The 23,969-nt window shown below is 31.9% G+C and overlaps 3 protein-coding genes across 8 annotated transcripts in view; all 3 read left to right on the forward strand.

Annotated features, from left to right (window-relative positions):
• LOC111706495 (mucin-5AC) overlaps positions 1-3,737 on the forward strand; it is a 12,031-nt gene extending 8,294 nt beyond the window's left edge. The window contains exons 12-15 of the mRNA XM_023479384.1: positions 266-326; positions 1,245-1,320; positions 2,360-2,467; positions 3,651-3,737. Of these exons, the coding sequence (XP_023335152.1) occupies positions 266-326; positions 1,245-1,320; positions 2,360-2,467; positions 3,651-3,737 (332 nt within the window). The remainder of the gene's footprint in view (positions 1-265; positions 327-1,244; positions 1,321-2,359; positions 2,468-3,650) is intronic.
• Positions 3,738-6,669: 2,932 nt separating this feature from the next.
• LOC111706507 (uncharacterized) lies at positions 6,670-14,523 on the forward strand. The gene is made up of 8 exons (XM_023479398.1): positions 6,670-6,772; positions 7,091-7,187; positions 9,896-9,922; positions 11,010-11,078; positions 11,246-11,325; positions 11,551-11,668; positions 13,020-13,104; positions 14,415-14,523. The coding sequence occupies exons 1-7, from the start codon at positions 6,750-6,752 to the stop codon at positions 13,035-13,037; spliced, it is 432 nt and encodes a 143-aa protein (XP_023335166.1). The 5' UTR covers positions 6,670-6,749; the 3' UTR covers positions 13,038-13,104; positions 14,415-14,523.
• A 1,706-nt stretch (positions 14,524-16,229) lies between these two features.
• On the forward strand, positions 16,230-23,969 carry LOC111706501 (zinc finger protein 431). Of its 6 annotated transcripts, none has more exons than XR_002766249.1 (6): positions 16,230-16,930; positions 18,796-18,903; positions 18,997-19,110; positions 20,075-21,796; positions 22,400-23,002; positions 23,845-23,969. XR_002766249.1 is itself a non-coding variant. In XM_023479390.1 (4 exons), exons 1-4 carry the CDS (start codon positions 16,810-16,812, stop codon positions 21,754-21,756), a joined length of 2,025 nt encoding a protein of 674 aa, XP_023335158.1. In that variant the 5' UTR covers positions 16,230-16,809; the 3' UTR covers positions 21,757-21,841. The 6 variants fall into 6 exon arrangements, 1 of the variants encoding a protein (XP_023335158.1); XR_002766251.1 differs by having other exon boundaries at positions 23,881-23,963; XR_002766248.1 differs by lacking the exon at positions 23,845-23,969 and adding an exon at positions 23,214-23,530.

A 23,969-nucleotide genomic window follows, 5' to 3' on the forward strand; every position in this document is an offset into this window, starting at 1 on the left:
ATGAGATTAACTCCAGATTTGATTTTACCAAATAAAGATCGAAGAATCAGTGAATCTGTAAATCCAACGATTGAGACTTGAGAGATAAGAAAATAAAAGAAAATTTAAAACAGTGTAAACAAGAAAACATTGAATAAATGACGCCATCTAATCTTTTAATTATAAATCAAATTCTAAAATTATGTCCTGAACATTTTTAAACATATAACTAATGCTACCTAATTCCTCTGCATTTAAACATTTTCAGCTCTAATTCTCTGTTTAGTGAAGGAATATCTGGAGGATACTAGTATTCATGGGCTTAAATACATAAATCCTGACCGAGGGTTAGTATGTAAACAAAGTATATATGTACGGATACAAAGAAGTACAATAAATATGTAAGGAAATATTGACAAATTGTAAGTCTGTACACATAGAAGATCGTTAACAAGATAGTACAATGGCTAAAACATATGCAGCAAGTTAGTAACTATAAAGTTAGGCAATTAAGTATTTAAATTGTAAGCACCAGATTCCAAATGTGGGGGATAAGTAGTATGTAGTATGTCCAAGTATGCAAACTGCACACTATGCTTGAACTACTATGCTTAAGGCGAATAATTATCGATGGTGATTACTACTAATCTTACTTCTATCTGTTGCGTCTATAAGGAGAAATTTGTTAAAAACGACTCATACCGAAGAACGTAGCGTCCATACAAATTCAGAAAGTTGCAACACTCGACTCGAATCATAAAAAATCAATTTAATTCCAAACAAATCATTAAGATATTACAACCTATAATCATAGTTGATATTTCATAATATTTTGTTTTTGTTTAAAAAAATAATATTTAGCTTACAACATGTTTTTACGGCTGGCGCTGGATTTTCGAAAATTCCTAGAAAATATGAAACTGTCGTTTTCATTATCAAAATCCTCGAAACAGGAAAAAATGTTTTCAAAAGTAACTTTCGAATCATAAAAAATAAAAAAAATATTATGAAATATGCGTAAGTACCAGATCAGCTGCGTTGAGGTTACTTTGTACACAGTACACTGGTCGCGTTTTAGAGGAAATCAAGTGGGTTCCGATATGTTTAAATAGAGAGATCTTAACTATACTTGATGAACAATCAAAGGTTTCAAGGGTACGGTTGTAAATCTTTGCATGGAGGGTCACCTGAAATTACTCTTACAGACCCTTTAATCGTTTAACTTTTTCTAAGCTGTTAAGTATTATAAAATCACTAATTTTTAGTCATCTTGTATCACGGATATTCTGGGCAGTCGGGTTTACGGCCAGTTTACTCTGCGCTGTTTATTTGATATATTTGGTAATTATTTTGACACTTTACACGGATACAATTTTAATTTAAATAGGTGAGCAGTTATGAATGGAAAGATAAAACTAGGATTTTAGGGCGCTTCGCGCTCATCTTCTATTTCAATTGTGAACATTTTCTCTTTGTACACATTGTAAAACATAAACAAAAAAGTTCGCTGATTTCATACACAAATTTCATGGATTTTCAAAATGTTCAAAATTTATTGAAAATCGAATTTTGATGGAGGCAAATTTTTGAAAATTTGATCATCGTGAGGTCTTCCAAAATATCTGGGTCCGATAAGTTCAGCCGTTTTGACGTTTATTGGATACAAACAGACACAGATAATAATAAGCAATATTCTCTCAAGTCTCACGTGGTGGTTTTAATCTGACCACATTAAACCAATCTGTTATTGGTCCACATAGTACAAATATTAGACCATTAGACTGGGAATGATGGATCACCAAATTTCTTGTACAATACTCAGATTTAAAATTTAAATGGACAGAAAACGTAATTTTAAGTGACCCTCTATGCACAGAGGGCAATGTCAGATTGACAACGGCACCATTAAAACGTTTGTGCGTTCGTCGAGTTTATGTAAACATATCTCTGTGCTGGACGAACACACAACAGTTTTAAAGAACATTTGCATGGAGGGTCACTTGAAATTACGCTTATAGTCCCTTTAATTTGAAACTTTCAGTTACTATGAAAATTTTGAACCGCGGATTGTTATTTTTCTTCATTACATTTGAGAAAAATACCGTGTATGTATGTACAATTGTCTATATTTCTTTTCTTTTTAATTCTTCCTTGAAAGAGTGATTTGATAACATTTACAGACACAACAGGGTAACCATTGTCTGACAAGCGGAAAGGTAGAAAATGAGAGTTAATGAAAATTTTGAAATCCATAATAAGCTTTATAATGTTTGATGACAAACCAATGTTTAGAGATATCAACAGTGTTCACCTTTATTTATTCAAGATCAATGTTGTGAACAAATGTGTTTGTTGCGCAGATTAAGACTTTGTTCTTCAGGTGGTTGAGAAGTCTGTCACATCTCCCATCATTGTAGCCTTTGCTAGCTCATCAACACCGATCTGGGATATACCGTTTCCTTCTCTTACCCTTTGTAATATTAACAAGGTAATACCTTTTCCTTCTCTTACCCTTTGTAATATTAACAAGGTAATACCGTTTCCTTCTCTTACCCTTTGTAATATTAACAAGGTAATACCTTTTCCTTCTCTTACCCTTTGTAATATTAACAAGGTAAAAACTTTTTCCTTCTCTTACCCTTTGTAATATTAACAAGGTAAAAACTTTTTCCTTCTCTTACCCTTTGTAATATTAACAAGGTAATTCCTTTTCCTTCTCTTACCCTTTGTAATATTAACAAGGTAATTCCTTTTCCTTCTCTTACCCTTTGAAATATTAACAAGATAATACCTTTTCCTTCTCTTACCCTTTGTAATATTAACAAGTTAATACCTTTTCCTTCTCTTACACTTTGTAATATTAACAAGGTAATTCCTTTTCCTTCTCTTACCCTTTGTAATATTAACAAGTTAATACCTTTTCCTTCTCTTACCCTTTGTAATATTAACAAGTTAATACCTTTTCCTTCTCTTACCCTTTGTAATATTAACAAGTTAATACCTTTTCCTTCTCTTACCCTTTGTAATATTAACAAGGTAATACCTTTTCCTTCTCTTACCCTTTGTAATATTAACAAGGTAATACCGTTTCTTTTGCTTACCCTTTGTAATATTAACAAGTTAATACCTTTTCTTTCACTTACCCTTTGTAATATTAACAAGGTAATACCTTTTCCTACTCTTACCCTTTGTAATCTAAGCAAGGTTTGTTAAAATCCTTTGTTTAGTATAATCGTTCGTTCAGTAAATTCGTTTGTTCAATAAAATCAATCCTTTAGTAAAAAAACAATCGATTTTCATATGTTTGTTCGAAAAAAAATCGTTCGTTCAATAAAAAACAATTGGGTTTTCAAGTTAGTTTAAACAGTTTTTCGTTCGTTTTTTCCGATCGTTTCTTCATTTCTGTGAACGATCCAAGCCATTCGTCCATACTTTGCTTTTTCTTGCAAAATTTCGTCTGTTCTCAAAAATTGTCCATGCCCGGCCATCTCTACGTCTAATAGCTGTTTTTCAGACATACATTTGTTATTTTATAGTTAACTTGCCAATATATTGATTGTATAATGGGACCAACTAATTTGTTATAATTATATCAAATAAAAAAGCAAAATGATCCATCATTTACTTTTTCTAAAAAAAACCTGGAAAAATATAAATGCATAAAATGTTAGGTTCGAAGATCAGCAGCAGAGGAAACTACTAGAGGGCTCAAACTTTACCCAAACGATCCAATCTTGCGTCAAAAGGAGCCTAGATAAATATTTCCATGTCATTTTTACATCACAAAAGTATATAACAAAAGATAAACACATGATTACTATATGGACATTCCATTGTTATAAAAATCATAGACAGGTACCATTTCATCATAGACAGGTACCATTTCATCATAGACAGGTACCATTTCATCATAGACAGGTACCATTTCATCATAGACAGGTACCATTTCATCATAGACAGGTACCATTTCATCATAGACAGGTACCATTTCATCATAGACAGGTACCATTTCATCATAGACAGGTACCATTTCATCGACAGGACATTTAATAAACAGAAAATTTCACAAATATCACATTTTAAAGACAGGTTTTTCATAGACAGAGCAAATTTTCATTTAGATAGGTAATATAGTGTCAAATCTACAAAATTTGCTTTCTAAAAACTGTACTTTCTGTGACATGTCTTTCTATTAAATGACCCCATACCTAAAAAAAAAAATTATCATTAATTGCTGACTTACCCATAAGTAATGTTATACTTTCACACATTTACACAAAATGTTTTAAAAAACAGTATTACTTTTTTCAAAGATCACCAAGGATTTGTGTCTATAAATTTTTTTCGGGTTAAAAGCGCAATTATTCATACTTTCGTTGATGATTATTTAAGTCACGTATGAAAATGTTTCAAAATGTTTCAATTTAGTAAATTCTTGTAATCCAGTTTTCTGATAATATTTTCAAGAGCAGATTACAAGATTTTAAATTCTAAATACGAGGTCAAATCAAAAACTGCAAAGCATGTCAAAACCTCCAAATTATTTTGTTTTATTTAAACATATACATCCAAATATTCAAAAATAAAAGATACAGGGTTACCCATAAAGGATTTAGAGACGACCGTACGTATGGAATTCATACTGTCTGTTTCCTCATAATCATAAGTACCTGCGACTATGAACTTTTTTCTTTCTTTGGCATTAAATAAGCCATTTAAAGAACACATTCATGGCAGAAGAATTGATTTGAACCAGGGATCATTATATTTTAAAAGCTTCATGTCCTCTTTACAGTCTCATCCTTTATGGGTAACCCTGTAAAATGTAGGTTTTACTTATTAAATTGATTGAGGCTCGGGTAATTGAGGATGTGTGCCTGTTAAATGAATCTTTATCCCTTCAAGTAAGAAGAACCAAATTAACCTTAACTAAAAATAATGGAACCTTAGAAGGCCTCAGCTAACCTAAAAACAACTAAATTAAACAGATCTGAGACATTTTTTACAGTGTCTCCTTGCATAGAGCTAATATTTAGTGGCATAAAAATGCAAAAATGTCTTTTCAAAAATTTACGCAGCTAAAATGTCTATTTTTTGTAAGCGCCCAGTAAAATGAACCGAACCAAGCTAGAGGAATTGAATCTTTGCCAAAAGCTTTGATTTTCTAATCCCTATATCTTTGTAACCTAAATGTCAAAAATATTTCATATTTAGATTTTTTGTCTAACAGAATGCATAGCTTGCCATATCTGAGGTCTACGACATTGGATTGAAAAGATGATCGGATTAGAAAATCAGAGTTTGTGGCATTATTTATTTCTTAAGAAAAGTTTTTTATAATTATCTATTTCTATGCAACCTAAATTTGATATTTTAAGTTATGGACTCTGGTAGATTAAATAATCAACGTGTCAAATATCAAGGTTTTAAATTCTAGGTTGCAAAAATATAAGATTAAAGTTTGAGCATTCAGTTGCTTTCTCCTAGACGAATAAAAATTATGTTCAGGATGGTTCTACGTTAGGTTTAAGTTTAAACCATAGTATGCTTGAAATACACCTGCTTGAAATCTCACACTCATGTGAGGATATGCTTTTAGCATGTTCGTTTCAGGTAAACAATATCTAATCAAAATATAAAGGAAATCACGATAACGAAAGTTAAAACTGTTGTAAAATGAATTTTTGCAGGTTGTTTAAAAAATGTAACAATTTTATACTTTTAATGTTTATCTGTAAACAAATTGGAATACAGCTTTATCTTATTTTTAAACTGTATTATCAGTGATTCAAACTAAAATAGGTTAGTGAGCAGCGACTTTGTAGAATTAAAACCAAAAATTAAAAGAGAATATGTGGAAGACGATGCCTGACCGCCTTAAACAAGTTCCACAAGATTCAACGGAATGAGATAGAATGGATACGGGGCATTGTACTGACGGACAGTCTACACGTGTGATATCGAGATAGACTCATGTTCTGAACCCTCTAGTAATAAGTTATAAGAAATATATATACTGGAAGTTATTTATGCGTTTTTATTAGAGTCTGACCCACGTCATCTATAAGTAAAAAAATACGAGGAATAATATTTTATGAATAAAGCAAATATAATGTCTTGCATTTCAGTAATACAGGGTTCCCCATAAAAGATGCCACTGCAAAAACGACCCAAAACTCTTTAAATATGACGATTCCAAGTTCAAATTAAGTCTTTTGCCCTAAATATAGTATTTTAATGACTTATTTAATGATTTTGCAAAGAAAAAAAATGATTTTCAGGGGAATCATGAATATAAAGATACTTACTGTATAAAATCACTACAGTCGTCTCTGAATTCTCATCCTTTGTGGTTAACCCTGTATAAACCCTAACGAGCGCTAGGGTCTTGGAAACTAGTCTCTGCATCTTTTTGTTAAACGCTTTTAATTTGTATAGAGTTCATGTTTAAACACGTGACTTTACTAAAGCCTAAAATTTAACATAATAAAATAATTATAATTATCAAACATTCTTTAATCCTGTAAAATACGTGAGGGGTGGGACCAGGGGGAAGGGCATCCTGTGGCAACTCCCATTAGAAAAAAAAAGTTTAATGGTTGAGTTTATGCAGGTGGGCTTAGTCCTTAATTTGTATCCTTCGTTGATGAAATGTTTATTTCTGTATTATGAAAATTGATAAAAGTTTTTTTTAGGGAATACGCCGGCCTTGTAAAGAGATATTCTCATCTGTTTTAACAGATAATGGACTTTGCTGTGCATTCAATGTAATGCCTCAACCCGTCATGTACAGGTACATTTTACTCAAAAATTAACTGATTACTCACCTTAATATCTAGTTTTATGATTATCATATCTTTGCAACCTGTGAGATTTTAAACATTAATTTAGAAAAAATTCACAGTTTGAAATATCAAAGGTCTACAGATTACGACATCAGGTTACAAAAATATAAGAATCTGTAAAACTAGAGCAAGTAATCCGATTCATTTTGGGAAGTATTGAATAAAATCGTAACAAAAATGTAATGTGTCTGAAATCCAAAACATAAACTTGATTCTTCTAAATTTTGTTCTAAACTATTCGATATAAAAAGCACAATTAATGATAGGAATATACCCGATATAAATGGCGAAAAAGATGATTGGAATAAATGGGACCCTGAGAAAGGGTACAGTACTAAACCGAAGTTTCAGAAAATATCTCAGGTAATCAAATGAAATATGAAAAATTGATTAAACCAACAAGTTTTTCCTTCATATTACTTGGGCATGGACAAAATGGCATGACACAAAAAACGGATATACATAAATTATTAAACATTCATTGCTTTTGAAACATATTCAATTGCGAAACTAATCTCTGAAACACACATTTCACTTAATTTGTTGGAAATTATTTTAATCGTAATTTCAAGAAGTGACCCTCCATTTATAGGGTGGTGTGTTCGATTCACAACGGTACCCTTACAGCCGCGTATGATAAAAAATTAATGACATCATATTTTTAGGGTATTTTCTAAAGTTGAATATTTACAATTGGGATTTACCGAGAAAGGTGACTGTATGCTTTAGAAAAATAAGGATTTTTTCCCGAGGTATGAGGTATAAAGGTTTAAAGGGTACCAAACCAATGTGAATCATTAAATATGTTAATTCTTCCTAGTTTGAAACTAGTGATGGTGTTCCTCCTAAACTAGAAGAGGATCTTCCCAGGTTTACTTGGATTATTGGATTCATCGCAAATTAAACTTTTATTTTTTTTAGCTTTTCTAGTTAGAAAAGGTTAAAAAATTAAACGGGAGTGTTCGCGAAAAATGAAAAAAGCGCTTTTGATCTATACTAATCTTACTTCTATCTGTTGTGTCTATCAGGAAAAAATTGTTAAAAACGACTCATGCTGAAGAACGTGCAGGCGTCCATAAAAATTCAGAAATTTTCAACATTCAACTCGGATCGTAAAATAATCAATTTAATTCCAAACAAATCATTCAGATATTACAAACAATAGTCATCTATTATTCTTCGACGCATTCATATATAGCAAATATTTAATAATAGTTTTGATTCTGTTTTAAAAAAATAAAATTTCGCTGGCGCTGGATTTTCGAACATTCCTGAAAAATATAAAAATGTCGTCTTCATTGTCAAAAATCGTAGAAACAGGAATAAATGTTTTCAAAAGTAACTCTCAGATCATAAAAAATAAAAAAAATATTATGAAATATCAGTTGTATACAAATGCGTCGAAAAATTATCGATGATTATTGGTTGTATTATATGAATGATTTGTTTGGAATTAAATTAAACAGTTAATTGTGGTTGCTTGGTTGGTAAATCTAATTTAATAATATCTCTTTAACAAGACTTAATTGAGAACGTTGAGAACAGTTTAATTAAATATTCATAAGACAACAATACATGATGCTGATTTTAAAGTTCATCTAGTCGGTGACTAATAAATCATTAAAAAGAAAAAGAATAAGAAAAAAAAAACAAGATTATTTTACCAAATCAAAAAGGAAAATTATTTTTTATTGAAATTATAAAAGTTTTGATATTTCTAAGCAGAGCATATTTAATTCTTTTTTTAATTACATACAATTTAAAGGGAGTGTTCGCGAAAAATATGCGCTTTTGATCGCTACTATTCTTACTTCTATCTATTGCGTCTATAAGTAGAAAATTGTTAAAAATGACTTGTACCGAATAACGTAGAGTCCGTACAAATTGAGAAAGTTGCAACACACAACTCGGATCGTAAAATAACCAATTTAATTTCAAACAAATCATTCAGATATTACAAACAATAGTCATCAATTATTTTTCGACGCATTCATATATAGTTAATATTTCATAATATTTTTGATTAAGTTTTTTTTTAAGATAATACTCACTAGCTCTAGGTTTTCGAACATTCCTAGAAAATATAAAACTGTCGTCTTCATTATCAAAAATCCTTGAAAGAGGAATAAATGTGTTCAAAAGTAATTCTATCATATCATAAAACGTAAAAAAATATTCTGAAATATTAACTATATACGAATGCGTCGAAAAATAATCGATGACTTTAGGTTGTAATATCTGAATGATTTATTTGTAATTAAATTGATTATTTTACGATACGAGTCGTATATTGCAACTTTCTGAATTTGTATGGACGCTACGTTCTTCGGTATGAGTGGTTTTTAACCATTTTCTCCTTATAGACGCAACAGATAAAAGTATAATTCGAAGCGATCACATGCGCTTATTTTACGCCGTAAGCGCATACCCCCTTTCATTTTTCGCAAACACTCCCTTTAAGAATCCCAAATTTAATTTTCCAGACGTACTATTGCGCCTGGGATAGAAATGGGACTGAGCATCACACTAAATATTCAAACAGGAACTACATTTTTATTGATTTAAAAAATTGGTTGCAAAAAATAAGGTGACACAAAAGCCTTTTTTATAAAGAAAGGTTTTACAAATTTTCTGGAAGTTGTTTTCTGTGATTCAAAGTATTTTGTGATTTTGTGAGCGTTTAGCTGTAATTTTCACTTTTTGTGTATTTCTAAGGGTTCTGTTTCACTTATATCTAATGTTAGTATAACTAATTATGATAAAAAAAATATAATGCAGATGAAGCCTTTTGTTCTTCATTTCAGTCTACAGGGATCAAGGCAGTTTACTTTTTAATCTTAAAATACTCTATACTTCACGCCCCGCTGTTTGTGACAAACCGGTCATGGGGTTTATGTGTTATGATCGGACATCCCAACAGACAAACAGAGATTAAGATAAGATACCCAACTAATCGGATATCGGAACCAACAGACAGGAAATAGAATTTCAGAGATTACTTCGTTAGAAATTTAGATAAATTCTCATGATTTTATTTTTCAATATTTCCTTGTTTAAAAAAAACTGAACAGGGTCTTCTGCATGGTCCAATAACTCAGGTAAATACATTCAACCTAACCCTAGTTGCAGCGGTTCACCTCATAAAAAAACCTAGCCGCTGCATCACAATCCAACCTCCCCGAGTCGCAGCGCCATCTTTCCTCCACGAGCCGCAGCGCCATCCAACCTCTACGAGCCGTAGCGCCATTATGCATCCTCCCTGAGGTCAGAGCAATTCAATCTCCCCGAGCCGCAGCACCATCCATCCTCCCCGAGTCACCATCCAACCTTCGTCGAGCCACAGCACCATCCATCCTCATCGATGTGCAGCCCAATCCAACCGCCCCAAGTTAAAGCATGCCATATAACTGCAAAACCATACAATTATCCTTATTGTATTATCTGCATGGCTCGCAGCGCCATCCACCTTCCCAATTCAATGTCCCCTCCTTCCCTACACCGTACCCCCCCCCCCCCTCCTCTAACCGAAACTCCATTTAATTTGTCTTCCACCAGTGCAAATCAACAATTTGTAATGTATCATATGAATGTGTACCTTCATCTTGTTTGTATCGGAATATTTTGATCGCTCATTCAGAATCAGTGAAAAATAACATTAGAGACTTTTCGTAATTTAGTATTTAAAATATACTAGGCTTTTAGGGCGCTTCGCGCCCATCTTCTATTTCAACTTTTAATTGTGGCTTTATCCTGTGAGCATCTTCTCTTTGTACAGTATAAAAGCAAAAACAAAAAAGTTTTCGGATTTCATCATATTTTTTCGCGCATTTTCGAAATTTTACAAAATTAAAAAACTTTTTTACACAAATTTTTAAAATTTTCATTATTCATAAACCTTTCCTGGGGTCAAGTGAGGTCCCATACAAATTTGGGCCCGATCGGTTCAGCCGTTTTGACGTTTATTGGACACAGACAAACAATCAAACACCAACCCAGACAAGCTAAATTTAAATATAGATAGCGCCAAAATAAATTACAAAGTACGAAAAGCCTACGTGAACAGGGTGAAAATGGGTTATAAAAACTCACTGGACTTTTAACCAGGACCTTTGGTTTATCGTCATTTTAGAGTAAATTATTGAATTTAAGATGAATTTTTGTTACTATTTTAAATTCCTATTTCAGCCTGATATGTTAAACTATGGGTTTGGGTTAGCTGGAGGAACAGAGAATTTCTACAGTTTGACTCCAAAGGTATATTCAAGAAAAAAATGTCACACACAAACTTCAAGTGAAGCCAAGTATATTTGAGCCGCGTCTCAACTTTAAGCCGCGGCTCAAATTCAAATTGAAATTGAAATTCTTTGACCTCTGATAGGATATTTAACAGGATGTTTATTTTAAAAATAAAATTTTTTGAGGTAATTCATGCTGATCCCGCAGTTCGTGAAACTAATCCTCAAACTAAGAATTGTTATCTTCAAGAAGAGAAATATCTTAAGTAAGTTGTCTATTACAGGAATTGGCAGTTGGGATTTTGTAGCCCGTTGCATCCCTCGTTTTATTTTATTTTTGGCATTGATTTTATTTAATTATGGAAAAGTTTGTGGCTGAAAGAAGGAATATATATCGCAGGAAAAAAAATTTAACCCTTTGTTAACAGTTTAATTTATTTTTCATTCACTAACTAATTATACTTAATGTATACAAACTTAATTTTTTTTAGGTTTTATTCATTCTACAGCTTGAATAATTATTTAATGGAGTGCCAGGGAAGCTGCAAAATAAAGGGAACGTTAAATGTCAATGGAACTCAGCTAAAGAAAGGATTCACTATACCGGATGTAAATAAATAGATAAGTTTGAGTTGTCGACCGTTTACCCCAATGAATATTTCAAATTAATTCATTATAAGAAATAAAATAGACTATCAGAAACTTCTTGAAAAATATTTAATTTTAACGCGATTTGTATCACATAATCCCAATACAATAACTAAATAAATTAAGACTTAAGTTCCGTTTTTTTTAAATTGAGGTTGCTTTTTACGAGTTGGCACAAACCCGGGACTGAAAATTAGAATAAGAAGAAGGTTTTTTGGCTAGTGGTGTGAATCGGAAATGCACTGTTCTTGAAATTACAAACTCAAGTTACTTTAAGAGAAAATCATTCATAAATAAATGTCAAATCTATCTCTGTACACAATGGAACAAAACATGTTACAATAATGGTTGAAAATAAGAAATAAGTAAATATAAATATGCCACACATAGATTACTAAAAACTTTGATCGACAAGTAAAGAGTAGAGTATTTTTTTGAATTTTTAATATTTTTAAATGCTCAAAAATGGTCTTATTTTGTAAAAAAAAAATATTACTTCTTGGATCCAAACAAATTTAACACAGTTAATTTAAATGAAGATTACGTAATATTCTTTTATAATGATTACTATTTCGGTTTTTTGCCTCTTGAAGCGAAATGAAAATTGCAGAATCTTGTAAATATTGAGAAATTGCACAATATTTTACCTTGTAAAATAGACACCCACACTTGTTTTTTTTTAAATCATCATGGAAAAATAAACGAATCCTCAAGTTCAGCAAAAATGGAAACTCTATCACAAACTTCCTTTTTTACAGAGAGCTTTTTATAAAACTAAATTCTTATTTTTAATTTATAAAATCTTTTTTTGCAAAGCAGGTTATTTTGGTTTGTTGAGAAATTCATTAAAATGTTTTCTTGAAAAGCACGAATTCATTGTCATGTTTAATTGTCTAATTGATAAAAAACAACTTTGAGAAATTAAAAACATCTTTGCATGGAAAGAACGTCATTTGGTAAATTGTTAAAATCGTTTTTTAACCAAGCTATCCAACCTTATCAAAAGATTTTTTTGATTGCTGTCTTTTTCATCATTTAAATCATGTGGTTAATCTTCAAAAACATAAGATTAATCATTCCACCAAAGAAGATATTTTTTAAACGAATACAAATTATCATCAAAATCATGGATTTTATTCTTTAAATCTTAGAGTTCTTCGTTTGACCAATGAAGTTTATTCTCTTAATACTCACGCATTTAGGAGATTTCCAATCATTGTTCCCAATTTTGATAATATGACCCCCCCGGCCCCCCCCCCCATTCTGCGGTCATAAAAAGATTTAGATCCTCTAGACTAATTTTTCTATCCAGGGTTCCCTGGTGCTTTGAATGATAATTGCGCCTGTCTCCCCTCCTGCTCAGAATATGATTATGAAGCTATCAATTCAATGACAAGGTTGGTAAATGGTAGGGCTGGGCATGTTCCGACTTTTTGATCTCACTTTTCCGTTCTAGAACGATGGCCTTCAGCTAGATCGTTTGTTCCTGGTTCTTTTTTTCCAATCGTTCCATCCATGTTCCGTTCCGTTTTGTTCTTGATGTTCTTAGTCGAGAACGGTTCTATCCCCGTTCCGTTCACTTCTTGTCGAGAATGGTTCCATCCTCATTCCGTTCGTTGATAGCTCTCCTTTTGCAGTGACGGTACATAGCCGGGACCTGGCCAACAAAGTTTACTGCACAGCTTGTTTGCGAAATGCTCTAATTCAGAGATAGCTATGCTAGAAGTCGGTCCGGGCCCTCAACCTGCTCTTAGATAATATAAGGTTGATCGGGACAATTATTGTTTAAATGGCGCAAACAAATTATTAGAATGGGGAACAGGTTGCATTGAGGTTGGGGAAGAGGTTTTTATTAACTCTAGATGATTTAGAACAAGTTCCTGTTTTAAAATGCGTTCCCGACTGAGACTGCGCTGCTGATAATAAGAAGGCGTTCCTGATTTTAACGTTCTCTTCAACCAATTTCCTTTTGTTCTGCGTTCGTTCTTTTAATAATCAATCCAATATTTTTAATATACGCATTCTATGTGTTCGTTCTTTTTTTCGGAACGATGGGATCGTTCTTGATAAATCTGGTCGTTTTCGTGAAAGAACGATCGCTCCCGAGGATTGACACCCAACCCAAGTAAATGGTAGTACATTCAGAGGCCGTTCCTTCCATAAACTACATTGGTCGACAACTTGACGTCTCCTATATTGGTCGTGAAATGTACGGAGAAATAGTGTTTTGTTCAAACGCGTTCTTCCATATGAGTTATCAGTGTCCGAGTATTGTCCGACCATAAACACATACATATGCGACCCCTATCGACGGAAAAAAAGGGAAAGCTCACGGGAATTTCTTCAAAACAAAAAGCTAAGAAAAGTTCTAAAATTAATGTTCTAAAATGTACTTGTCAAGGGCTACAAAAAGTATTTGTGTGTGCTAGTGAGGTAAAATCAAAGACCAATGCGTTTTGGAACTTTAAAGTTGGCCCAGTTTGCAATTTTTCTTGTGCCCTGTGTACAATGCACATTGAATATACTACTAACATTAGATTATCTCAATATATATAATTAAAGAATATAAATGCGCAATTTGCAGATACGTAATCCTTGAATTTTTTTTTCTTTAAATTTTATTAAAACAGCTCAGTTCTTCTATGCTTCTAATATTTAATTTTTGAATAACAAAAGACAAAGCGTTGCAGGTAAAAAATATTTTCAGACTAACTGATTCAATGTCTACCAAATTACCTCTTGATGTACTGGCACGGTTTCCAGAAATGAAGGACAATACGTTCTTGAAAGAAAATATAGCAGTATTGCATGTTTACTACAGGTAAAATCATTTCTTCAACCCGGCAAACATTGGTTTTTTCATCTTCTACAACTATTTGGAAGCAAAACAAGAAAAGAATGGAGTTGATGCTATCTCATTTGAACTACTCCCGTTTGAACTATTGTTCATTTGAACTATTTTTCATTTCATTTGAACTATTTTCATATAACTATTAATATTTTAAATGAAATAAACAAAAAAATTGTTCAAATGAACATTAAAATAGTTCAAATGGACATAAAACAATTCCAATGAACAAAAAAATAGTTCAAATGAACAAAAAAATAGTTCAAATGAACACAAAAATAGTTTAAATAAACAAAAAAATAGTTCAAATGAAATAGTTCAAAAATGAAAAAAATAGCTCAAATAAGAAAAAAATATTTCAAATGAAAATGACAAAAAAAGTTAAAATGGACATAAAAATAGTTCGAAATGGACATGAAAATAGTTCAAATGAAAACAAAAATAGTTCAAATGGACAAAAAAATAGTTCGAATGGACAAAAAAATAGTTCAAATGAAAAAAAAATTTGTTGAAATGAACAAAAAAAATAGTTCGAAACACAAAAAAATATTTTAAATGGACAATAAAAATAGTTCAAATAGATAAAAAATAGTTCAAATGGACATCAAAATAGTTCAAGTGAACAAAAAATTTGTTAAAATGTGTAAAAAAAGATGGTTCAAATGAACACAAAAAAAATCTTGCCCCCCGCTCGCAAAACTCTTTTATCTTGTATTGGTCACTGAAACTGTAACATCGGACACAAATATCACATGACACTATTTCCACAGGTTGCCAATGGGCACGTATTAGTGGATTGTAATCAGCTGTGAATCAGCTAAGGTGATTAGGGGAGGGGGCCCGCAGGCCCGTGGGAGGTGGTGTATTTATCGACCTACACATATCCGCCATACTCCACTTCTGACCTACGCCAAATCCGCTATACTACACATCCGACCTACTAGCACGTGGTATTACAGCTGCTATATGGACTTGTAGCCGCAGCGCCCGGCCCCCTAGCCTGTCCTAGCCGCAGCACTCGGCCCAGAAATTGTCCTAACCTAACCTAACCCTCTAATAATACTAAAATAAACAGCTGGCGTAGGTCCGATATTGCAGTTGGTCGGAAAGTTAGTAGGTCAGAAGTTCAGGAGAGGGGGATGTTGCGTATAGACGATGTACCATTACCCCGTGGGAGGTGAAAGATAAAGGGGCAACAATTTTATTTGAAACTTTTGTTTGTTTATTTTTCATTTGAACTATTTTTTTTCATTTAAAACTATATTTCAATTCATTTCAATTTTTTTTCATTTGAACTATTTCATTTGAACTATTTTTATGTTCATTTGAACTTTTTTTTCATTTGAATTATTTTCATGTTCATTTGAACTATTTTTATGTTCATTTGAACAATCATTTTTCATTTGAACTATTTTTAAATTCATTTGAACTATTCTTTTTTTCATTTGAACTAATTCATTTGAACTATTTTTATGTTCATTTGAACTATTTTTATGTTTATTTAAACTATTTTTTTGTTAATTTAAACTATTTTAATTGTCATGAACTATAACTTAATGGGAGTTTAAAAAAAAAAAAAATTTATAACTGAATTGGGGTAGAAAAATAGTTCAATTATGAGCAAGAAATGCGTTGATTTAAACTACAGGATATGACGTCACGTCAGTAGTTCAAATGAACACTAGTTCAAACGAAAAATAGTTCAAATGTACCATAGTTCAAACGGCAGTAGTTCAAATGAGAATCCACCCAGTTGGAGCAACCTGATCTAGGCAGGATAGTTTATCCTAAGTTTATCAGTATACTCAAGATATACCGGAGCTATGTTCAATCTATATATCTACTCTGGAGATATCGGAGTTGTGTTTAATCAATCAATCAATCCACTCTGTATATAGACGAGCTTTGTTCAATCAACCAATCTATTCTGAGAGTTTATATGTCGTATTTATCTTGTGAAAGATTTTTTTAGAAGTCGTCTTTTTTATGAAAAATATCAGATGTTCATAGGATCTTTTTTAAATGAGCTGATCAGACCCACTTTAGTATGTGTCTTTCTCCTTATTTCAGCACTTTTTTGGTTTTAATTTTAGATATCCTGATTTCTCATTTTACCTCAACAATCCCTTCTTAACGTTAACTTCTTTTAATCAGTGTTAACATTTGTTTACCGATCCATTTTTTATTCACTTTATTTTACAAGATTATTTATACCCATGAAAGTATAACATGTTTTGTACATATTTCAGAGAGAATGGCAGAAATTATGGAAAAAGATAAAGTAACCATGAACGAAGAAATCTCTACTGTAGAGAATGCATGTACTGAACTTGTATTGGGAGAAGATGTAAAAGAAGAAAGTACAGAAAATCAAGGTATTGTTAAACATTTTACAAATATATATATATATCTATTTATATTTATATTTATGATTTTTGAAGTTTTTATTTTGAAGTTTAAACTTCTAAATCTAAAAAGCCTTGCAGTAATTGATATTTCAAAAAACAAAACAAAAAGGTATCCGGTAAAAAAATATTCTTTAAACATGTCAATCTTGGTATAGAAAGATTCACCTGGACCCAGTGAATAATGTCCATTTGTTCTTGTTTTCACATTTTTACAATTATTTTAAACAATGGCCAAAATACTGTTTTTATGGAACTCGGTCAATTTTTGGTCTATGGACTAAAATATCCGTTTTTGCCTCTTATTTGTTTCAATATCAACAAATTTAGTTTACCATACGGATCAGGGGTTCAAACAATTCAATTTCTGATCCAAAATAAGATCGGGGTTGAAAGTACATTTAGGGGCATGAAAATACACTTTCGGTGTCATATTGAACTAAAACTAAACATAATTTTAGTAAGTTTTATATAGAAGGGCACCCTCAGCTATAACCGCCTGATCTTTCGGTCAGGCAGAATAAAACTCAGGTTGGGACAATAATGAACCAAGTCCCAGGGCGTAGGAGAGGGGGGGTCGAGCCCCCCGGCCCCCCCTACGCGTGCCCCTTTCAGGGTGGGGTTCTTTTAATATTAGTTATTACATCTTCCTCAGGCAATCTACATTCTACATTGCATCGCACTCACCCAAATTAAAAGATTAAGAAAAGATTGAAATATATTCTGATTCACAACAAAGCTTTGTCTGATCAAGTATTGCATTAAAAATCCTTGTTTCCCATTTTGAAAACTGAATATTTTTACTTGTGATTTCTCTACAAAAGTGACTCGCACATTTCTTGCTTCAGAAACGATGGAGAAATGAAGGTTTCAAAGGTACATCTATAAATGGAGGGTCACTTGAAATTACGCATGTATTTATTCCATTTAAGTATAATTATATCGTTAAGAAAAAAATACTTTAAAATCTCACTTTGCCCTTAACTAAAAATGTTTCATTAAAAAAAGCTTTAATCAATACTGGCTTCAGTGTAAATATATATTTGATACCATATTTTATTATACAATATGTATCAATCCTATGAAAATATAGATATTTTTTTAGAAACGTTTCCATCTATATTTGTCATCCCTTAAAGCTTTCACCACAGTATTTTGTGTTCCCCACCCCTTGGCAACATTGTGCCCCCTCCCCCCTTAAGAAAATTACATAAATTTAAGTTTACACAGTTGAAAAAGGATTTTTAAAGGGGGGGGGGCACAATGTTGCCAAGGGGGGCACAACATTTTTTTTTTGCGCGCTGCCCCTGCAGCCGAGTCCCCTCTTCTTCCTCCTATTTGGTCCAAAATAGCCGGCACTATCAGGGTGTATTGTCACGTTTGCCTGCACTCTGTGTAAGGTAGTTTCATGCCAGGGAGAGATGAGGGAGGTGGTAAATATTAGTTTCCGGAAACTTACATGTTCTTCTCAATTCTTTTCCATCTGAGCTCATTTGTGTGGAATAATAAATCTTCAAAAAAAAAGTAATTTTTGGTTTTTTGTCAGTTTGTCTGTTTGTTAATCTAGCCATAACCCATTAACCCCTTAAATTTTGATTGGGCATCTCGTTAGAACCAAGGAGATGTACTTGGCTTGGTTTAGAAGTTCTACGTGACTTTAATATCGAAAGTTTAATTTTTAGGCAAAGCTGGGTTCTTGAGTTCGTTTTCTGATTATATAGATATATTTGAAATACAAAAGTAATTTTTATGGGCAGAAAGAGGCGAGGGGGCTGGGCGAGAGGGGGAGGGAATTGAAAAACTGGTATTTAAAAAATAAATATTTACATATTAAGGTGGGTTGAATACTGGAATACAGGATACTGAACAAAATAAATCTGTATTTGATCCTGCTATACACACAGAGCTCATCATTAAAGATGAGTACGGGGAATTTGGTTCAGGTAATGAGAAATCTTATTTTGTAACAATTAAATCAATTATAATGTGAAATGAGGACTATTTAGCTTGTAAATATAACATTTATTGAATGGCAGAAATTATGGAAGAAGATAAAGTTGCCATCAAAGAAGAAATCTCTACTATAGAGGATACATGTACTGTATTTGTAGTGGGAGAAGATGTAAAAGAAGAAAGTACAGAAAATCAAGGTATTTAACATTTATATATAGATATATACATATTAATGATATGATAGATTTTTTTTATGTTTTTTAAGAAGTTTAAGCTTATGAATCTAATATACCCTTTCCGCAATTGATATTTGCTATTTAGCGTTTCAAAAATGGAAAAAGCGGTAAAAAATTCTTTAAAACAAGTCAATCTGGTATATAAAGATGCACCTGGAGCCGGTGAATAATAAAAATATGTTTTTTTTGATAATTAAAAAAATTATATATGGCCAAAATAAAGATTATTTTGGTACTCGGTAAAATTTTGGTGTATGGGCTAAAATATCCGTTTTTGCATCTTATTTGTTTCAATATCAACAAATTGAGTGTACCATACGGATCAGGGCCGGTTCAAACAATTCAATTTCAGAAATGTAAATATCAGTAATCAATATAAGAGATAAATTATGATATACAGAAAAATAAACCCTTGCAGTTTACATTCTGCAGTTTGGATTTTTTTACAACTAGATATTATACTTCCATTGTTCACAATAATTAAGTTTAATTCCTGCCCCACAATATCAATCAATCAACATTTGGAATTGTATTGGATGGACTTAAACGGACCCCTAATAAACATCAATTTTTTCCGCACGTGTACCTGAACTAACCTTAAATTTCATATAAAAGGCTAGATGGATAATTTATTTACTAATTAAAGGGACTGTTTGTAAACATAATTTCAAGTGACCCTCAATTAATAGAGTGGCATTTGAGATTTTGAACGGTTCTCTTAAAAGCTTTGTTTTGACCAACTTTGACTGAGATATCCATAATTTTGTTTTTAAATAACATTTTTTTCATTAATGACCTCTCCAGACAAAAATAATGCTTGAAATTACAAGGACAGTTCCGTTAGTTAAAGATTTTATTGAAAATTCAAACCCATTTGAGATTCTTGAGATTTATATTTTAATAATTCTATTTTTGAATTTTTCAGGTGAAGTCTTCAAGATTGAAGAAGATCCCCTTTTCTCTGTACAAAAGAGGCTTAAAAAGAGTAAGCTAAGAGGTAAAAGAAATAAAAGTTTTCCCTGTGGGAAATGTGATTATGTGGCAACTGAATCCACTAATTTGAAGAGACATATTAGAAATAAACATGAAGGATTGATATATCCTTGTTCTCGTTGTGAATATACTGCCACTCAAGCAGGGCATCTGAAAATACATATTAAAAATAAGCATGGAGAAGTAAGATTTTCCTGCGATAAGTGTGAATATGTTGCTTCCGGTGTAAGGAGACTGAAGTTACACATTGACTCTAAACATGTAGGAGTAAGATATCCATGCGACAAATGTGATCACGCTGCCACTACAGCAAGTTTTCTGAAAAGACATATTGAAATTAAACATGAAGGAGTGAGATATCCCTGTAACCAGTGTGAATATGTTGCCACAAGTGTAGGGGGTCTGAAAATACACATTGAATCTAAACATGAAGGAGTGAGATATCCATGCGACCAATGTGATCATGTTGCCACGACAGCAAGTCGTCTGAAGATACATATTGAAACTAAACATGAAGGAGTGAGATATCTATGCGACCAATGTGATCACTCTGTCACTAGAGCAAGTTATCTGAAAAGACATATTAAAAATATTCATGAAGGAGTGAGATATCCTTGTTCTCATTGTGAATACACTGCCACTCAAGCAGGGCATTTGAAAATACATATTAAAAATAAGCATGAAGGAGTGAGATATCCATGCGATCAGTGTGAATACGCTGCCACAGAAACAAGTAGTCTGAAGAAACATATCAAAAATAAACATGAAGGAGTGAGATATCCTTGCGATCAATGTGAATACGCTGCCACTGGAACAAGTAGTCTTAAGAAACATATTAGAAATAAACATGAAGGAGTGAGGTATCCCTGTGATCAGTGTGAATACGCTGCCACTGCTTTAAGTATTCTGAAGAAACATATTGAATCTGAACATGACGGAGTGACATATCCCTGCGATAAGTGTGAATATGTTGCTACTGGTGTAGGGAGTTTGAAGTTACACATTGACTCTAAACATAAAGGAGTGAGTTATCCCTGTAACCAGTGTATATACGTTGCCACAAGTGTGAGAAGTCTGAAGTTACACATTAAATCTAAACATGAAGGAGTGAGATATGCGTGCGATCAATGTGATTACGCTGCCACTGCTTTAAGTATTCTGAAGAGACATATTGAATCTAAACATGAAGGAGTGAGATATCCCTGTGGCCACTGTATGTATGCTGCAACAGACCCAAGAAATCTGAAGAAACATATTAAAGTTAAACATGAAGGAGTGAGATATCCCTGTGATCAGTGTGAATACATTGCTACTGGTGTACAGGGTCTGAAGTTACATATTGAATTTAAACATGAAGGAGTGAGATATTCTTGCGATCACTGTGAATACACTGCCACTGAACCAAGACATCTGAAGAAACATATTAAATCTAAACACGAAGGAGTGAAATATCCCTGCGATCAATGTGAGTACTCTGCCATTACAGTAAGTAATCTGAAGATGCACATTGAACATTTTCATAAAGGAGTTAGATATCCCTGTGATCAGTGTGAATACGTTGCCACTCTATCCTGTCATTTAAAAACACATAAAAAAGTGAATCATATTAATTAAGAAGGGCTTTGCACTATAAACTTGAATTTATCATTTCTCTGTAATTAATTAATTTTTTATTGTATAATTTAATATATTTTTTTTTTAGAGCTGAAATTTTTAGAATGAGATATCCTCAATTCCAATTTCTTTATCTGAGTATCCAATGGACACACTTTTGATTTTCTTCTTAATCCTCTCTTTTTGGATTCTTCTTCTATATAAAAGTTTCTTTTGATAACAATTACAGATACGATTGGACTGATATCCGATTGAACTATAATGAGCTGTTCACAGATGGGCTTTTAGAGCATTTAAACAAATATAAACTTAATCATGTTATCATATTTGAGGACTATAGTCATTTTGAACGTTAGTCTTAACAAACATTAATCCAAGACTTACGTTCGTTTAATCGATCATTAGTTTAAATGATATGACACCATCAACACCAGAAATGCGCAAAAAATAAAAACCTGTTTTTCAAAAGTTAAAGAGTCATCTTAACATGACACGCCGATTGATTGAATTTTAAACTTTTTTCTGGGATATCGATTGCGTATTAACCTAATCTCGGCTTTAGGAAAGCCAGGAGATCAAGCATTGATCTCTATATAGAGAATATTGTGAATATATATTCACAATTCTAAAGTTCTCAGCTCAGGTTGTATATTTCCTTTATCAAAACCCAACTGTGTTCCCACCCTCCCCTCATCATTCTTATTTTCTTAGATAATGTTTTTAACATTTTTACATTTTTGTAGAAGATTATTACATCTTTGAACAATAAAAAAGATTATAAACGTTTTTTTTTCAATTTTATGAATTAACAAATTTCATGCGAACTTTTTAAGGAAGGATATTTGTCTCATACTGGATTAACTATTTTTAAATTTTTTTTCCATTTTTAAAATTTTAATATTCTTGATACTTTTTCAACAACATATTATTGGTAAAGTTTTTTTTTCAATTTTATGAAAAACCAAATATCATGCTAAACTTACATGAAAGGATTCTTGTATCATACAACATAGATAAACTTTTTTTGAATATTTAAAAAATATTTTTGACCAAACTGTCCACAACAATTTTGGTTTCATTGGAGATGTAAAAAATGATATCATGTGAGCAGTTAAAATTACATTGAATCTAATTTTCAGATAAAATGGAAAAGACTGAAAAGAAATGGTTAAATATATTAGAGCAGATTAAATCCTTCCATCCTCTATTGTAGAAAATACATGTACTGAAGATACAGGAATACAAGGTAAACTTAGAAGTAATCGAAAGTGTTTTAGAGAATATAGAATTTATAATTCTCAAGGTAAACTTGAAGTAATCCAAAGTGCTTTAGGGAATATAGAACTTATAATTCTCATGAATGGATTAGTCTTTTTTATCCCCATGTATTAAATTTTCCCCAGTATCCCCCGTGCCCTTTTAAATAATATTTTTAATTTTCCACAAATAATATTTAGATTGATTTGTTGAACTGTAATAACTATTCAGAGATCTGAGACCCTGGAGCTTTATTCAATCAAATAGTTTACTCTGGAGATATCGGAGTTATGTTCAATCGATTTTTATTCCAGAGAGATCAGAGCTGTGTTCAATCAATCAATCTTTAAGATGTCATCTTTGTCATGTAAAAGATGTGTATAAATGTCGTCTTTCTTAATGAAAGGGATCAGCTGTTCATGGCATCTTATCCAAATGAGCTGATCTGACCAAGTAAAGTATGCGTTTTATATGAAGTAATATGCAGTCATAATAAAGAAATAAAAACTAGAACTTATTGGTATTTATAACCAAATTTTTTACAAATATTTTATTCATGGGCTGAAATTAACAAAAATTGTTTATCTGTCTGTCTGTCTGTAGAGTATGAGTTTTTGTCAAAGCAGAATATCTAATGTCTATTTTTTTGTAGATTAATTCATTCAAATTTCAGCAGTTTATTATCTAAACATTTAATTTTTATACAAAACTTTTTAAATTATGAAATATTGTCCATTTCCCCCAATAAAATTAAGTTAAAAACGTTTTTTTCTTTTGACTGAAACGTCTTAAAAATTTCGAGTACATTTTTAAATTGAATCTAATTTCCAGATAAAATGGTAGAGAATAAGAAAGAATTGAATTTAGAAGAGTTTGAGATAAAAGAAAAAGATAGTTTCCATCAAGGAAGACATCCTTCTCTCTTCTACTATAGAGGATACATGTGCGGAGGCAGT

This window comes from Eurytemora carolleeae, unplaced genomic scaffold, assembly GCF_000591075.1.
Source record: "Eurytemora carolleeae unplaced genomic scaffold, Eaff_2.0 scaffold609, whole genome shotgun sequence".
NCBI classification, from domain to species: domain Eukaryota; kingdom Metazoa; phylum Arthropoda; class Copepoda; order Calanoida; family Temoridae; genus Eurytemora; species Eurytemora carolleeae.

Excerpts from the sequence above, each read along its gene's own strand:
- LOC111706507 (XM_023479398.1), top strand. The coding sequence starts at position 6,750 with ATGCCTCAACCCGTCATGTACAG. Across the intron at positions 7,188-9,895 it reads AGTTTCAGAAAATATCTCAG|GGTCTTCTGCATGGTCCAAT; the intron begins GTAATCAAATGA and ends AAAACTGAACAG. Across the intron at positions 11,326-11,550 it reads CAAGAAGAGAAATATCTTAA|GTTTTATTCATTCTACAGCT; the intron begins GTAAGTTGTCTA and ends AATTTTTTTTAG.
- LOC111706501 (XM_023479390.1), top strand. The coding sequence starts at position 16,810 with ATGGCAGAAATTATGGAAAAAGATAAAGTAACCATGAACGAAGAAATC. Across the intron at positions 16,931-18,795 it reads AGAAAGTACAGAAAATCAAG|GTGGGTTGAATACTGGAATA; the intron begins GTATTGTTAAAC and ends TTACATATTAAG. Across the intron at positions 19,111-20,074 it reads AGAAAGTACAGAAAATCAAG|GTGAAGTCTTCAAGATTGAA; the intron begins GTATTTAACATT and ends TGAATTTTTCAG.